General features: G+C 41.8%; 1 protein-coding gene across 1 annotated transcript in view; it reads right to left on the minus strand.

Annotated features, from left to right (window-relative positions):
• Positions 1–14,415, minus strand: part of PLAAT5 (phospholipase A and acyltransferase 5) — a 35,373-nt gene extending 20,958 nt beyond the window's left edge. Inside the window, 4 exon segments of the mRNA XM_019932556.2 lie at positions 11,983–12,082; positions 13,373–13,466; positions 14,022–14,195; positions 14,198–14,415. Coding sequence (XP_019788115.1) covers positions 11,983–12,082; positions 13,373–13,466; positions 14,022–14,195; positions 14,198–14,273 — 444 coding nt within the window. The 5' untranslated portion in view covers positions 14,274–14,415.
• Between the last annotated feature and the right edge of the window lie 4,044 nt (positions 14,416–18,459).

The following is an 18,459-nucleotide window of genomic DNA, read 5'->3' on the forward strand; positions in this document are numbered from 1 at the left end:
ATTGCCTCTGGATAGGGGTAGTCAGGTGGAAACTTGAATGGGATTCACAACAGACTTAACAGTCACCTAGAGTTACCTGCTCTCTTGCTGAAGTTTCTCCCTCTATAAATTGATGGTATTGAGCTTTGAGTCTCAACCTTGGCTGCACACGGAAATCACCTGCAGAGCTTTTAAAAATTAAGATTGATGTGGAGTATGGCCTGGGAACCAGAATTTTAAGAGCTCCCCGGGTGACTCTAATGGCAGCCAAGGTTGTAGCCATATTGGGAGCTTTTCCAAGGTCCCATCCTTCCTTTTTCCTTAACTTTAGCCTGTCCCCAGCATTTCATGAACCTTAGGGAACCTGTCTATATCCTCCAGGGCGAACTCCACTCCCAGCTGATGCTCCAATCTTCAAATCCAGATTAAGGTTTCCCTGCCCCTTTTTCTCTCTTTGGAATAAGATATGACTTTGAAATCTTCCATCCATCTGCTATTTATTTCCTTTGCACAAGCTGGCAACCCAGCTCTGGCCCTTCTCCCAGAAATAGGCACCTGGTTGGAAAAACCAGTCTTTCATAAGGCCGCTGGATGATAACAGTTTTTGAAAGTCTTATAACTATGACAGGGGTGGTGCAGGGAAGTGGGTGGAGGGCTCGTTCCTGCCTGCAGCATGTGGCAGGGAGGCAGGAACAAAACCACAAAGACAGAGCTTTATTTTGAACTCCTGGGAGTAAAAATGTAAAGTCCTTAGCTGTTTCTGAAACACACTGATTCTTGGGTCAGTTCCTGACCAGGCACTGGAGCAGATGTGGGAAGCTGGGAGCAGAAGAAAATCATCATGATACAGGTATTAGGAATTTCACTTTCAGCTCTGATCCTAACCCAGATGATACCTCAGAAATAAAACCTGAAGCCTCAGACACAGACATGACACCAAGCAGAGAATTCGAGTTACAACGGTAGGCAGAGAAAAGCCAGCTCTACCATCCACCAGTCCCACCCATCAGGAAACTTCCACAAGCCTCTTAGATAGCCTCATCCACCAGAGGGCAGACAGCAGAAGCAAGAACTACAATCCTGCAGCCTGTGGAACAAAAACCACATTCACAGAAAGATAGACAAAATGAAAAGGCAGAGGGCTATGTACCAGATGAAGGAACAAGATAATACCCCAGAAAAACAACTAAATGAAATGGAGATAGGCAACCTTCCAGAAAAAGAATTCAGAGTAATGATAGTGAAGATGATCCAGGACCTCGGAAAAACAATGGAGGCAAAGGTAGAGAAGATGCAAGACATGTTTAACAAAGACCTAGAAGAATTAAAGAACAAGCACCTACAAGAACTAAAGAACAAACACCTAGAAGAATTAAAGAACAAACAAACAGAGATGAACAGTACAATAACTGAAATGAAAAATGCACCAGAAGGAATCAATTGCAGAATAACTGAGGCAGAACAACAGATAAGTGACCTGGAAGACAGAATGGTGGAATTCACTGCTGCAGAACAGAATAAAGAAAAAAGAATGAAAAGAAATGAAGACAGCCTAAGAGACCTCTGGGACAACATTAAACGCAACAACATTCACATTACAGGGGTCCCAAAAGGAGGAGAAAGAAAGGACCCCGAGAAAATACTTGAAGAGGTTATAGTTGAAAACTTCCCTAACATGGGAAAGGAAATAGCCATCCAAGTCCAGGAAGCGCAGAGAGTCCCAGGCAGGATAAACCCAAGGAGAAACACTCCGAGACACATAGTAATCAAATTGACAAAAATTAAAGACAAAGAAAAATTATTGAAAGCAGCAAGGGAAAAACGACAAATAACATACAAGGGAACTCCCATAAGGTTAACAGCTGATTTCTCAGCAGAAACTCTACAAGCCAGAAGGGAGTGACATGATATACTTAAAGTGATGAAAGGGAAGAACCTACAACCAAGATTACTCTACCCAGCAAGGATCTCATTCAAATTCGATGGAGAAATCAAAAGCTTTACAGACAAGCAAAAGCTAAGAGAATTCAGCACCACCAAACCAGCTCTACAACAAATGCTAAAGGAACTTCTCTAAGTGGGAAACACAAGAGAAGAAAAGGACCTACAAAAACAAACCAAACAAAGATTGGTTTTGACATGTATACACTGATGTGTATAAAATGGATGACTAATAAGAAAAGAAAGAAAGAAAGAAAGAAAAAAAGGTATAGGGAAGATAATCGTAAAAGATTTGGAAAAATTGTAAATACTTAAAAGATATCTGCACTCAGACTGCTTAACAAGCATCTTCAAGTTTATGTACCATCTAACAGAAATGGCAAATAGAAATCATAGAAGATACTTTCTGTACTTAAGCAAGATTCATACTCAAAGAAAAAGTTTTACCCCAAGTCAACAGATTAGCATATATATACATATAAATGTTCATCTGTAGGGGTTTTGTGTGTATGTATTTATTGAAATAAAATGTGCATATTTCTTTTAAAAAAAAAAAAGAATGGTAGGCAGCTACAAAGTCATAGAAAGAAGACAGGGTTTGTTGTTAGGAGACCTCATTCAAATCCCAACTCTGCCACTTACTAGGTGTTCGACACATTCTCAGGAGAACTTCCGAGAAAGCAAAGATGTTGGTCTTTACAAAAGAACATTTTACAAATGTCGAAAGATGACTGTATGCCCCAATGGAGCGCCTCACTCCTAACTACTCTGTTATGAATCTGCCATGGTGACTTTTTTCTAATCCCTTGCAGTGAATACGATGGTCTTATTCCCCCCAGAAATTCTGCCTTTATGTATTCAATCAACGAATATTTATCAAGCACCTACTAGTTTAAGCACTGGGAATACAGCAGTGAATAAGGCTGACAAAAGCTCTGCCCTCTTTTGGAAGGAGACAGTCAATAAGCAAAATGACTATATAATGTGATACATGCTATTAAGGCAATAAATGGGGTGATGTGATGGAATGCTAAGACTACTTTAGTACCACATGTACTAAAGTGTAGCCACGGTAGATGGTCTGGATTCTTCTGATAGCAGACGTCTCATTTCTCTTTGGGTAACTTCTCCCTTCCTCCCCAGCCCTGTGATCCTAGTGGGGATGCCAATCATGGCACCCTTTCAACTCAGGCCAATCCGAGCCTTTCCCTTGGGATTTTTTTTTTTTAATTATTATTGAGGTATAACTGGCATGCAACATTATATTAGTTTCAGGTATCCAACATAATAATTTGATATTTGTATATATTGCAGAATGGTCACCACCACAATAAGTCTAGTTAACACCCATCACCATACATAGTTACAGAATTTGTTTTTTCTTGTGAAGAGAACTGTTAAGATTTAGTCTCTTAGCAACTTTCAAATATGCAATACAGCATTATTAATTATAGCCGCCACGCTGTACATCACAGCCTGTTCGGTTTTATAACTGAACATTTGTACCATTTAACTCCCTTCACCCATTTTGCCCACCTCCCACCCCTGCCTCTGGCGACCACCAATCTGTTCTCTGTATCTATGAGCTCAGGGGGGTTTTTTTGTTTGCTTGGTTGGTTGGTTGGGGTTTGTGTGTTTGCCTGTTTTCAGGATTTTTTGTGTTTAAAGCAAGGGAAGAGATGCTGTCTATTTCCTCTGGGGTTGCTAAGCGGGGCCTTCCTTCTCTAAACCGCATGGAAGAAGCTGTTGATGTGGAGGAAAATTGAGGCCATCGATCTGAAAGAAACCAAGGGGAGAGGTGGCCAGACAGACAGGATCCCCTGGCAGTGGCAGGGGCCCAGATCCTGGTTCCAGTCTCTAAAGAGCCCAGATCTGCCCAGGTTCCTACGGTGAGTCCTCCCTGACTCTAAGTTACCCTAGTAACCTTGCAATTTAAAAAATCTCTTCTTGACTTATACTAGCTAAAGCTGGTTTTCTATAATCCAACTGAAAGGGGAGTGGTGTGACATAGAGTGACTGTGGATACACTCTGGGCCCCAAGGGCAGGAGAGACCTCTATGAAGAGGTAAGATTTAGGCTGAGAAGGTAAAGGCACGAGGAAGAAAATTATGTGACCATCTGGAGGGTCACTCCAGGCAGGGGCAGGACAAAGACTCTTGGGCAGGAGGGTTTAGTGTGGCTGAATATGAAGGGAGGGAAGGTCTGATGAGACTGTAGAAGAAGAAAAGGACCCCATCATGGTGGAGGTGGAGGTCTTTCCGACACCAGTTATAGACAGGAGACCATGAGGGCAGACGAGTCCTTCAGGATACTGGTTGTGAAAGGGAGGAGGGGCACCAGGTGAGAAATGGACAGAAACAGGGGTCCAGGGAGGGCGTTTTCAAGACAGGAAGGACTACAGCACATGAGTGCTGGTAGCACGGCTCCAGCGGGAGGGAGATATTGAAGGCGGCAGAGAGAGAAGATTAATCAGCAGCAAAGGGTCCTGAAAAAAGTGGGAGGGGCTGAGATCAAGAGCCCCCGAGGAGGAGCTGGCCTTCCCATAGAGAGGTCAGGGAGGGCCTTTCTGACCAGAAGACACGCACTGGTATGCCTGGGCTGCCATAACAAAATACCACATGCTGGGTGGCTTAAACAAGGGAAATTTATCTTCTCACAGTTCTGGAGGCTGGTGAATCCAAAGACCAAGGTGCCAGAAAGGTAGGTTTCACCCTGAGGCCTCTTCTCTTGGCTTGTAGGCAGCTGCCACCTCACTGCAAGCTCACATGACGACACATGGGAGATCTCAGTTCCCCAACCAGGGACTGAGCCCTGGCCACAACAATGAAAGCTCCTAATCCTAACCGCTAGACCACCAGGGAACTCCCAAGTGACTACTTCTTTGTGTGTGGAGAGAGAGAGCTAGCTCTCTGGTGTCCCTTCTTATAAGGGCACTAATCCTATCATGTTAGGGCCCCACCCTTATGATCCCATTTAACCTTAATTACTTCTTACTCCAAATAGAGTCATGCTGAAGATTAGGACTCCAACATATGAATGTGGTGGGGGGAGGGAGGGACCCACATACACTGAGTCCATAACAACATATGTGAGCTGGATTTGCAAAACCAGGAAAGAGCAGTCTTGGCAACCCAGTGAGTGCAAAGGCTCTGAGAAAGGGAGGACTTGGGTTCATGAAATGTACAGAAAAGAGGTGGGGATGGTTGGTACAGAGTGATCAGGGGGAGGAGAGAGATACGAGATGAATCTGGAGATGATATACAGATCCAGACAATAGAAACCAAAAAGGAGAGAATGTGGGCAGGGTTGGGGGTGGACGTGTGTCCATGGTGAGCAATCTCTGAGGCCTCATTTGAGTAAAAGAGCTGGCGCTCCTCATGCGCTGGGACCTCAAGATGCATTTATCTCATCTGTCCTATCTTGGCATTAATTCACCCCTGTCACACAAAGCAGTAAGTCGTTCCATGTATTTTAAAGAGTATGTACATGTCTTGATGAAATCAGCAGAAATAGGAGTCAAATGATAGAGCCTCAAAATGGCATGAGGTTAGTGAAGGTGAAAAGTAAGCACATCCGTCAAAGACCTACACATAGACCTCAGTCAGGTTAAGATGAAAACAGAACAGCTTGAAGTGATACATCCCAGCAGGTTTTGTCCTGACTCTCTGAAACAGGGGCAAGTGAATGAAACCATGTATTAATGTTACACAGAGTTTCCTATGGGGAGCTGGTAATGATGTTGCTTGTCATTTTATAAGATAAATTCCTCTCTTCCTCCTATTACCCAAATAGTCCACAAGCACCTTGAGGCCAAGGACAAGACTAGCCTCCCAGATCTCTGCTGAGTAAAACACTGTAGAGAAGCAATGCCATACACTCCTTATTTCGCTATTAAGTAAAATCCTATTCATCTCGTATTACATTTTTGCCATTAACACTGAGTTCTACAGACCTGCTTTTGCTTATAACGTTATCAAAAGAAACTCCAGAGCCTAACCTTAAAAAATGCAAGTCCTGGTGGCGCAGTGATTGGGGGTCCGCCTGCCGACGCAGGGGACGCGGGTTCGTGCCCTGGTCCAGGAGGATCCCGCATGCCGCCGAGCAGCTGGGCCTGTGAGCCATGGCCGCTGAGCCTGCGCGTCCGGAGAGGCCACAGCAGTGAGAGGCCCGTGTACCGCAAAAAAAAAAAAAAAAAATGCAAGTCCTTATAAATTTCCATTTAAAAGGAATCTTCGCTTTGTGACCACCTAGAGGGGTGGGATACGGAGGGTGGGCGGGAGATGCAAGGGGGAGGAGATATGGGGATATATGTATATGTATAGCTAATTCACTTTGTTATAAAGCAGGAACTAACACACCATTGTAAAGCAATTATACCCCAATAAAGATGTTAAAAATAAATAAATAAAATTAAGCGTTTAAAGTGATGGCCACCCTGCAGCTGCAGAGATAGCTGTATCTGTCCACGGCATCAAGCTTGCTAAAGAATCTGACTTGACAAAGTATCAAATTGAAAACACAAGAGTATCAGGTTTGAGGTACTGTGCAACATGGAGGCTTCCTGAATATTCATTAACCGTCACCAACTTGTTCTGTTCTCTGTTAATATAAATCAGTCCTTAGAATATCATCTGAACAAAGTGGTGTTGAGACATTCTAGAAATTGTTGTAGTTCAAGGAGGAACTGAAATTCCTATTGGTGGTTGGGCTTGATAACTCACCGGCCTGGTAATAATGTTGGAATCTTGACGTCTCTATACTCCTAAACCATACGATTGAGACCAACTCAATTGGCGCCTTCCTCTCCTATCATAGAATTAGAAATAAAAACCTTTGACTGTAAGGATTTTTATTTTACTAAAGAGATTAAGAGTCTCACCACCATTTGAACAAGTACAACGTAGCGAGTCATAGTAAGTCCAGCAGTAACTGATGGCCAAGCTCTCTAGCAGACCCTGAGTACCTCGGATCACGTGACACTATAATCACTGCTAGAAGACACCTTCAAACTTCGGATCAATCTACTCATGTTTTCTTATCATTTAAATTCTTTTAGAAGATAACTGTATATATCCAAGAGAACTGAAAGTGTGGACACAGGTCCACCCTTGTACATGAATGTTCATAGCAGCATTATTCCTAACAACCAAAGGTGGACGCAACCCCAACGTCCATCAACTGATGAATGGCTAAACAAAATGTACTGATCGTATATCCATACAATGGAACACTACTGGCCAATAAAAATGAATGAAATACTGAGACGGGCTACAACATGGATGGACCTTATAAACATTATGCTGAGTGAAAGGAGCCAGATACAAGAGATCACAGATTGTATGATTCCATTCACATGAAACGTCCAGAAGAGGCAAATACTTAGAGACAAAAATCAGGTTAGTGGTTTCCAGGGACTAGGGACAAGGGAAAATGAGGAGACTGCTAATGAGGTGGAGTTTCTTTTTAGGGTGATGAAAGCATTCTAAAATTAGACCATTATGATGGTTGCACAACTCTGTGAATCTACTAAAAACCACCACACGGTACACTTTAAAAGGATAAATTTTAGGTATATGTGAATTGTATCTCAATAAGGTTGTCATTTTTTAAAAAGGTAACTGACAGCTTAAGCAAAAGTACAATAACAACAATGTATGTTGGGATTTATAACATATGTAGAAGCAAAATGGATGTTAATAATGCAGTGACACCAGATATGGAGAAATGGAGCTACGGTAAGCTTCTTATACTATAAATAAAGTGGTACAGTATCACTCAGAGGTAGACCATAATAAGTTAAAAATGTAGAATATAAAAGCTAAAACAAGAATTAAAATTACAAAACACAAGGAATTATATAGTCAATAAACCACAAATGAAATAAAACTGAATCACAAAAAACAATCAAAAAGAAGTTGGGGGAAAAAAGGAGAAAGGAAACAAAAAAACAGATAGGACAAATAGGAAATAACAGATAGGACAAATACAGATAGGACAAATAGGGATGGCAGACTTAAATCTCAGCCTATTAATAGTCACATTAAAGTACATAGTCTAAACGTCCTAATGCAAAGGTAGAGATTGTTGATTGGATAAAAAAATAAAACCCAACTCTATGCTGCCTACAAGAAACACATTTTAAATATAAATGCATAAATAGGTTAAAAGGAGAAGGAAGAAAATGACATACTATGCTAACACTAATTGAAAGAGCTGGAGTGACTATATTAATATCAGACAAAGTAGACTTCAAAGCAATGAATCTTTCTAGGAATAAAGAAGGTATTATTTGTAATAATAAAGGAATCAATTCATCAATAATGAATAACAATACTAAATGTTTACATATCTAATGATACGACCTTATGATTCATTAAAAACAAACTGATAAAACTACAAAGAGAAATAAACAAATCTACAATTATAGTCAAAAATTTCAGTACTCCTCTATGTAATTAATAGAAAAATATAAACAGAAGACCTGAATAACACTATGAACCAACTTGACCTAATAGATATTTATAGACTACTCCACCAACAATAGCAGAATACACGTTCTTCCCAAAAACTAACAATATTTACCAAGAAGGACCATATCTGGGGCTGTAAAACAAGTCTCGTTAAATTGAAATGGATTCAAGTCATACAAAATACATTCTCTGACCACAACAGAATAACTTAATAACCAAAAGATATCTTGGGAAATCTCCAAGCATTTGGAAACTAAATAACATTTTTCATAACCCACAGGAGATAAAAAGGGGGGGGGGATTACTTTGAATTGAACAAAAATGAAAATACAACATGCCAAAATTTGTGGGACACCACAAAGCAGTGCTTAAGGGGAAGTTTATAGTAATAAATGCCTATAATAGATAAGAAGAAAAGTCTGAAATCAGTGTCCTCTACTTCCACCTTAAGACAGAAAAAGAAGTGCAAATTAAAACCAAAGTAAATAGAAAAAAGGAAATAATAAAAATCAGAACAGGATCAGAGATATAGAAAACAGAAAAACAACAGAAGAAAATCAATGAAATCAAGAGCTGGTTCTCTGAGAAAATCCATAAAATTGTTAAAACTCTAACCGAATTGATCAGGGAAAAAAGAGAAGACGCAAATTACCAATATCAGGAATGAGAGAGGTGACATCATTACATGTCCTACAGATACTAAATGGATAACAAGGGAAAATTATGAACAACTTTATGCCAATATATTTGACAAAGCTCACTCAAGAAGAAACAGATAATGTGAATATCCCAAAATATATGAAGGAAATTGATTTTGTGGTTAAAAATCCTTCAAACAAAGAAAACACCAGGCCCAGACAGCTTCACTGGTAAATTCTAACCAATATTAAAGGAAAAAATAATACCAATTCTTCACAAGAATTCTGTGGAGTAGGAATACTTCCAAACTCATTCTATGAGGCTTGCATTACCGTAATACCAAAACAGACAAATACAAGAAAATAAAATTTAACAAATTAATACCCTTTATGAATATAAATGCAAAAATTCAAAGCAAAATTTTGTAAATTGCATAAAACAATATATAAAAAGAATAATACATCATGGTCACATGTGTTTTCGCCCCCCAGGATTTCTAGGTTGTTATAACATCTGAACACCAGCCAATATAATTCAAACTAAAAAAGAAAAATTATATGATCATCTCAATAGGTACAGAAAAAGCATGTGTTAAAATTCAATGTCTATTCCTGATTTTTTTTTCCAAAGAAACTCTCAACAAACTGGTAAAAGAAAGGAACTTTCTTAACCTAATAAAAGGCATCTATGAAAAACCTACAGCTTACATCATACTAAATGGTAAAGACTGAATGCTTTCCCTCTAAGTTAAGGAATTAGATAAAGATGTCTGCTCCCACCACTTCCATTAAGCATTGTACTGAAGATTCTGGCTAGTATCAGTACAATTTAAGACAAAAATAAAGGCATCCAGCTAGGAAAGGAAAAAGCGAAACTGTCTTTAGAGGTGACATGATATGTAAAAAGTCTAATGGAATCGACCCCCAAAAAGTTACTCAAGTAAATAAGTCAGTAAATAAGGTTGAAAGATACAAGATAAGTATCCTTATCTAAGTACCCTGGCAAAAGTCAATTATATTTCCAATTACTAGCAATAAACAATCAGAAATTGACATTTTTTTCACTTTAAATGTTCAAAATTGAAATTTTAAATTTTCTGAAATACCATTTCAATAGCATCAAAAAGTATGAAATACTTTCAAAAAGATGTGCAGGATCCGAAGCTGAAATTTACAAAACACTGCTGAGAGAAATTAACGAAGACCTAAGTAAACAGAATACCTTGTTCATGAGTCAGGAGACAACATTGTGAAGACACCAATTCTCTTAAAATTTGATGTGATTCCAGGGAAAATCTCAGCAGGCGTTTTATAGAACCTAGGATAGCCAAAACTACTTTGAAGAAGAACAACAGAATCGGAGGGCTAACACTCTTGACTTCAAGAGTTATTACAAAGCTACAGTAATCAACATAGTGTGGTATTGGCCTTACAATAGGCAAATAGGATCAATGGAATAAAACAGCCCAGAAAGGGACCCACTAGTATGTGGATAACTGGTTTTTACAAGGTGCAAAGGCAACTCAGTGGGAAAAGGATAGTCGTTTCTAGAAATCATGCTGGAATAGCTTGATAGCCACGAAGAAAAAAAAATAAACGTCGATCTATACCTCATGCCATATACAAAAATCAACTCAAAATGTATCAAAGATGTAAAGGTAATGTGTAAAAACTAAAACTTTAAAATAGCTGGAAGAAAAGAGGAGAAAACCTTTGTGACCTTGGTTTAGGCAAAGATTTCTCAGATACAACACCAAAGGCACAATTCATAAAAGAAAAACTTATAAATTGGACCTCAACAGAGTTAAAATATTTTGTTCTTCAAAAGATACTGTTAAGAAAACAAAAACACAAACCACAGACTGAGAGAGAATATTGCAAGTGATGATGAACTCCATCTGTACTTGTATACAGAATTTCTGAAGAACTCTCAGAGATAAACCAAGAGAAAATATAGGCAAAAGATTTGGATACTTCACCAAAGATTATATATAAATATAAGGAAAGCAAATAAACACATGCAAAGATTTTCAACATCATTAGTCATTAAGGGAATGCAAATTACAACAGCAATGAGATACCGACATACATATTAGGAGAGCTAAAGTTAAAGAGATTGACCAAACCAAATGCTGATGAGGACAAGGAGGAACTGGAACTCTCACATACTGCGGGTGGGAATGTAACGGCACAACCACTTTGGAAAACAGTAAGTTAAACAAACATCTACCAAATGATTTAGCCACTATATTCCTACATATTCACCCAAGAGAAAACATATGTCTATACAAAGATCTGTAAACAAATGTTCATAGCGGCTTTATTTGTAACAGCCAGAACTGGAAACAACCCAAATGCCCACCAACGGGTGAATGGATAAACAGGGGTCTATCCATACAATGAAATCCTGCTCAGTAATAACAAGGAATAAACTACTGATAACCTGCAACATGGATATAATTTGAAATAATTACGTGAAAGGAGGCAGACAAAAAAGAGCACATACAATATGATTCCATTTATATAAGTCTCTAGAAAACGCAAACTAACGCACAATGACAGAAAGTGCATCAGTTGTTGCCTGGGGATGGGAGTGGGAAGAGGGAGGGGTTTACAGAAGGGAACAAAGAAAGCCTTGGGAGTGATGGAGATGTTCGTTATCTTGATTGTGGTGATGGTTTCATGGGTGAATACATATGTCAAAATATACCCAAATGTATATTGCATATTCTGAATAGATGAGGTTTATTGTACGTCAGTTATACCTCAATAAAGCTCAATAATCAGCTCCGTAAAGCTGTTTTTAAAAAATTTCAAAGGCATAAGCAACATCCCAAATCAGTGTGCAATTCAACCTGCCACAGTATAAATAAAGTAAAAGACAATATTATGTAGGGAAGAAGTCGCCAGGAAGTTAAAGATATGCCTGGTCTGAGAATTCCCGAGATACCCACCTCTGCTGCCTGCTTTATTAACCTTCCCGCGCTCCCAGGCTCCAGAGCTGAATTCCACTCTGCTCTCTTCTGGTTGGGTGTGGACTCCAAGGGCTTCTCCCTAAATGAATTTTGTGATTATACAGTTAATAAACAAAACACTTTTTCACAATTATTGGAAATTCTGTATTACTTCAGATTTACGATTTTAAGATATCTTTTAGTTTTCAGATTATAGGAAACATTCCCCCCCCCCAAGCTTGTTTCTGTGATGCCATTTGCTGTCATACAAAATAATGGCTGTTTTTTGCTTTTCAGACAATTGTTTAAAATGCTAATGATAGCAATGAGTTGCTTTCAGGGGCTTTCCCCCCCTCCTCTGATAATCTTTTTTTTTTTTAATATTTATCAAAGTGATACTTGGACATAGCTTTTTAAAAAATGGTAACTGTACATAATGACTTATACGGAAATGCAACAGGCCTCTGCTCTTTCCCTTCCCCTCCCAGTCCTCCTGGCCAGAGGCAAGCCCCCGGAACTCTTGAGCTGTTTCTTCCAATAATTAGCTCCATGTTTCTGAGAAATCTTGTTGACAACACTGTAACTGCAAGTAATGTGAAAGAAATCAGTATATTTTGTCCCTAGAAACAAAATGTTACAGGAGAGGACTGAAACTAAAGGTAGGAGTATGCTTTTGGGGTAGAAAAGTAGAGTGAAATATATGGGGGCCAAAAAGACCTGGGTTTGAATCCTGGCTCTGATATGTGCTGTTCAACCTTGAGCTAGTAAACTAGTCTGTCTGAACCTCAGTTTGATTGTCTATAAAATAGAGATGCTAATATTTTTCTCGCAGAGTTGTCAAGAGGGTTAAATGAGAAAGCATATGTACACATCTAATACATTACCAACCCCCAAATGGCATTTTCTTTACCTTCCCCAAATTTTAATTCTTCTCCAAAAGTACAGTATATGGGAGCGGGGGAGTGGGGGAACCCCTCATTTTCCATATTGCTCTTCTCCAAACTTTCAGCTCTCAGAATTTTAAACAGAAGCAACTGTCATGTTTTTAATGAAAGCGAATTGCAGAAATTGGCAAGAAGGTTGCATCATTCATTAGTTACTGAGCCCAGCTGGCAAAATATTGTAAGCACTCTTGGAAAGCAATTCAGTTCTCAGGAGTCTGTAGAATGGCCTTGCGGCTAGAAACTGCTGCAAGGTAGCCTCCCTCCAGCAGGCCCCAGGACTGCCCTCTGGCTGTTATTACCAGGAGCACACCAGCCTTCGTTAGTGGTAGGCTGGTTCGCAAAACCAGCTCAGGATTTGTTTTACAAAACTGTCATCAAAGTCGGTTCTTCAAAAGGCTTCTAACCACCCAAAGACCCAGTCCTTACATACGAAGAAAGAATCTTACCCCTGCCGGACGCTGCTTCTGCCCTGTTCTAACGTGTCCTGCTGTGCCTGCTTGGGCAAGAGCTGAACCAACTCTTGAGATCCCACAGATTCTTCTAATTCAAGGGGAAAAAAAATGTTATTGAATATTTAAACCACAACTGCCTTCTATAGGGCGTGAAACTCATGAAAGGAGGATTGGAGCGAGCACCTTGACAGCTATGCAGAGGTGGGAGCTCCAGCCTAGAACCAAGCCTGGCACCTGGTTAGCCCTCAATAAACTTTGCGATAAAGGGGGTTGTGAGACCATCCTGGAGAGGGCTCAGTTCCTCCGGGAAAGAGAGGCTTTGGAATTCCTGGGTACAGACTCGGGAAGAGGATGCCTCTATCCCAGATGGCAGAATCCTCGGGGCCAAACCCAATGGCAGAAGCTTCTGCGGAGCCAGAGCTGTTATTATAACTCTACCTGCCCGGCAGCTACCCCGTCTGTCCCATTTCCACCCTAAATACAACAGGAAGGTAAATACTCGAGAGTCACTGGACGCCTGGTTCGCTTCGATTACATTAATAACCAACGATCATTCCAAAATATTCACTCATTTCGGTTAACAAGCATTTCGCACAATGAACAAATATCTACGAGAAGGAGAGTTGAAAGAAACCATGGTGACCTTTCTGGGGGTCCAACGGCCTGCTGGGGCCTGGAGAACGACCCCGGAAGGTTCCAGGCCCAGGCGTGGGGGCTTGGTGAGGAGGAGCCCCCCTCCCGCGGCGACCCGACTGGGGCCCAGGCGAAAGTCCAGGAGCAGGCTGGGTGTCATTCGTCCGTACACTCGCGGTTTCGGAGACGGCCTGAGGCGGGGCCGGGGGAACCTAGGGAGGAGGCGCCCGCACTCGCGCTCGGCGGCGGGGCTCAGGCCCATCCCGCTGCTGCCGCCCCGCCGGTCCCCGGGCCTCGCTGGGGGCGACGCGCCAGGCCAGTTCCCAGTCGGCGCGGCCCCGGGTCGGCAGAGCCGCGGGGTCCGGGACGCTGCTTGCTGGGAGGGCGGAGGGGCGCGGAGTGGGCACGCGGGCGCGCAGCGAACGGCCGGGGCGCGCGGCCAGAGCGCGCGGGGCGAGGGCGGCGCGGGCGCGGTGAGCACGTGTCCGAACACAGCCGGCGCTGATGGGGGCGCTTGAAAGCCCAGGAACCTGCGCGGGGCCGGGGGCTGGGGGGCGCTTTGAGAGGAAAGGCAGGGAAAAGCGGCGTAGGAGGCGATTGGGGTGGAAAGTAACAGAATAGTTTCTGTAAGACTCAGAGGTGGCATCTGATGTGGCTGGAGAAGCTGAAGGTCCACGGGGCAGACAGAGGAGCGACATCTGGAGATAGGGGTTAAGGCCAAGTTAGGAGGGCTTGGGGAGGTACGCTCAGGAGTTAAAATCTTGGGCGATTCAGACCAGATCGAGCGATCGATAGATAATCTTTTATATGTTTTTATTAAAATTATATACATAATATGTAATATATATACAAAAGAATCCATGGAATACATGTAGTTATGAAACATGACGATAAAATTACCACCCGTGAAAACACCATCCTACTAAGAACCGCAACACACCTAGCACAGAGGCACCTCCTACCTGTGTGTTCTTCCCTTATCCCATCTCCCAGCCCCACCCTCACCTCCACCCCCATCCCCCAGAGGTCACCTCTCTCCAGTCTATCATGCTCTTGCTTTTTAAAACTTTTTAAAAATCTCTTCTTTGTAGTCCTAACACGTTGTTTCGTTTTGCTTATTTGAAGCTTGTAATAATCGTATCACACACAGAAAAAAAAATCGTATCACACTGTATTATCTTCTGCAATCTGCTTCTTTTAAAGTTGTCTCTAGGGCTTCCCTGGTGGCGCAGTGGTTGAGAGTCTGCCTGCCGATGCAGGCGACGCGGGTTCGTGCCCTGGTCCGTGGAAGATCCCACGTGCCGCGGAGCGGCTGGGCCCATGAGCCATGGCCGCTGAGCCTGCGCGTCCGGAGCCTGTGCTCCGCAACAGGAGAGGCCACAACAGTGAGAGGCCCGCGTACCGCAAAAAAAAAAAAAAAAAAGTTGTCTCTATAATACATACACATTGCTGTACAGAACTGTAATTTGTTTCCCGTGCTGGAAAATATTCCATTATGTGAATAGACCACATTTTATTGATATGGTGATAAAACCACTTGGTTTTGTTCTGTTTTGTTTTCTAATTTGGATTTAGAAAACTATTGAAAAGAACCCAAATTGTATCCTGGTGTATGCATGCAAGAGAGTCTATAGGATTTAATAGCTAAGAAGGTATGAAAATGTTCCACTTTACAATAGAACACTAAAACGTTTTCCCAATTGGTGGTACCAATTTCACTTCCACCAGCAATGTGTAAGAATTCTTGTTGATTACATCTTCACCAACACTTAGTACTATCTTACTTAATTTTTCCAGGTGAGTGGATGTAAAATAGTACTTCACTGAAGTTTTCATTTGCATTTAACTGATCGCTAATAAGATTGAGACCTTTACATGTATTTATTAGTCATTTAGACTTCCTCTTTTAAGAAGTGCCTGTTCGTGTCTTTTGCCCATTTTTCTTTGGAGTTGCTTTCTTACTGATTTGTAGGAGCTGTTTATATATCCTCGATACTCATCTTTAGTCGGTTGTATTTGTTTACACGTATTTTCTTCCAGTTCCTGGCTTGTCTCTTCACTCTCTTTATGAAGTCTTTCGATGAAGAGAAATTATGGACTTCAAAGAAGTAGAATTTACCAATTCTTTCTTGTGTCTTTTCATGAAGTCCTTCCTTGCCCTGCAGTCAGAAAAATATTCTCCTGTTTTTTTTGTTTTTTTTTTTTTTGCGGTACGCGGGCCTCTCACTGCCGCGGCCTCTCCCATCGCGGAGCACAGGCTCCGGACGCGCAGGCTCAGCGGCCATGGCTCACGGGACCAGCCGCTCCGCGGCCTGTGAGACCCTCCCGGACCGGGGCACGAACCCGCGTCCCCCGCATCGGCAGGCGGACTCCCAACCACTGCGCCACCAGGGAAGCCCCTCCTGTATTTTCTTGTAAAAGTTTTAAAATGTTGTCTTTTTCGTTTAATCAACCTGGAGTTGATTTTTGTGTACGTGTGAGGCAGAGATCCAATCTGATTTTTCCCTATATGAATAATCATTTATTTCAGCATCACTTACTGATAGTTTCTCCTTCCCCCGCTCCGTGATGAGCAAGACCACCTCTGTCACGTGTCAGGTTTTCATGGACGAGCAGAACGTTGCTGGCTCTATTCCACCCCACTGGCAAATGTGTCTGTCTTTGTGCTACTATCATACAATCTTTATTACTATACCTTTATGACAAATCTTAATATACGGATATCTTCAGATATCCCCTCCTTATTACCCCCTCCTTATTCTTATTATCCCCTTCTTCAGATATCCCCTCCTTATTACCCCCTCCTTATTCTTCCTCAGGAGTTTCTTGACTCTTCTTGAGCTTTTTCCCTTCCATAAACATTTCAGAATTAGCTTGTCAAGGTGCTCAAAATACTCTCTTGGCATCTTGATTGACATTACACTGAATCCATAAATCAATTTGGCAATTTTAACATCTTTACAAAATTGAGTCTTCGATCTATTAGTATTATGTCTCTCTATTTGTTAGGACTTCTTTAATGTATTTCAATGGAATTTTATAATATTCTTCATACAGATCTGATCTTAGGTGTGTATTACATTTTTCTCTCTATTCATTTGGAAGTTTACACTCTATTCTTTTACTTATTGCCCTTGAAATTTTAACATTCATGCTCAAAGTCTAAAAGTAATATCCTAAACACCCCTCTGAAACAATGTGAGGACCTTGGAATGCTCTCACTCCAATCTGCCCCTTCCACGCTATTTTAATTCTGCCCTTTCTTTAACCCCAAATTCACATTATTATTATTATTATTACCATTATTATATTATACAGACATTGCTTAGATTTGCCCGGTGGGTCCCTCTGAGGTCATCTTTCTTCTTCCTAAAATATAGCCCTTTGAAGTTCCTGTAGTGAACATCTGTGGGTGATTAACTCCTGGCTCTCATGAGGTTCCTGGCATCGTGTGAAGGAGCTGAGGTGGAGCAGTGAGCGCCACAGGGCTGTTCAGGCAGCCAGGCTGGGCAGGAGGGCTGGGGGGGGATGGGCTCCTACTTCTGGAAGGGCCCAGAGGGAGCTCCAGGTACCTCTCTGAGGGGCTCCTCCATGGCAGAGAGCACTGGAACGCTTTCTACTACTTGATAGAAATAGTGCACACTGTTTCTACCAAGGCTCCCACCCCTAAGACTAGAACGGCCCAGAGCTAGAGCGAGTCCATGACAGCCCCCATAGCTTGCCTGGGACCTGTCAACCTTGTTGCTCACCCCTGCCCCCAACTGCAGTAGCTCCCACCACCCCTGCCATTCAGGGTGCTGTAGTAGGACGGTGCCCACAGGAGCAGACTGTGCTCCCGCACTGCCAGGCCGTTAAGCCATACATCTCTCCCCAGGTGAATAGTGTAGGAGATCAATAGCTGTGCACTGATTGAGCTGTGGTTTTGGACTTGGGTTTTTCGTTCGGTTGATGTTGGGTTTGGTTTGGTTTGGGTTTTTTCACTTTTTATTACGAAAATGTTCACATGCAAATAAAAATAGAGGAAACAGAATAATGGGTCCCCATTTACCTTTCACCCAGCTTCTCCAGTCATCAGGACATGGCCAGTCTTGGTTCGTCTATATCCCCACCCGCTTCCTCTACACCCAGATTATTTTGGAGCACATGGCAGATGCCTTAGTCTTTCATCTGTAAATATTTCACTACATATTTCTAAAGGATATGAAATAAAGATGAACACAATATCATTAGCACATTTTAAAACATTCTAGCAGTTCCATGTCCTCAAATAGGCAATCAATGTTCACGTCTCCCTGACTGTTTGTACGCTGTTTAACTCTTTTTTTTGGAACCAAAATCCAAATAAAACCGTAAGTTAGGGACTTCCCTGGTGGCGCAGTGGTTGGGAGCCCGCCTGCCAATGCAGGGGGCGTGGGTTTGAGCCCTGGTCCCGGAGGATACCACGTGCC

This window comes from Tursiops truncatus, chromosome 8 (assembly GCF_011762595.2).
Source record: "Tursiops truncatus isolate mTurTru1 chromosome 8, mTurTru1.mat.Y, whole genome shotgun sequence".
Taxonomy (NCBI): domain Eukaryota; kingdom Metazoa; phylum Chordata; class Mammalia; order Artiodactyla; family Delphinidae; genus Tursiops; species Tursiops truncatus.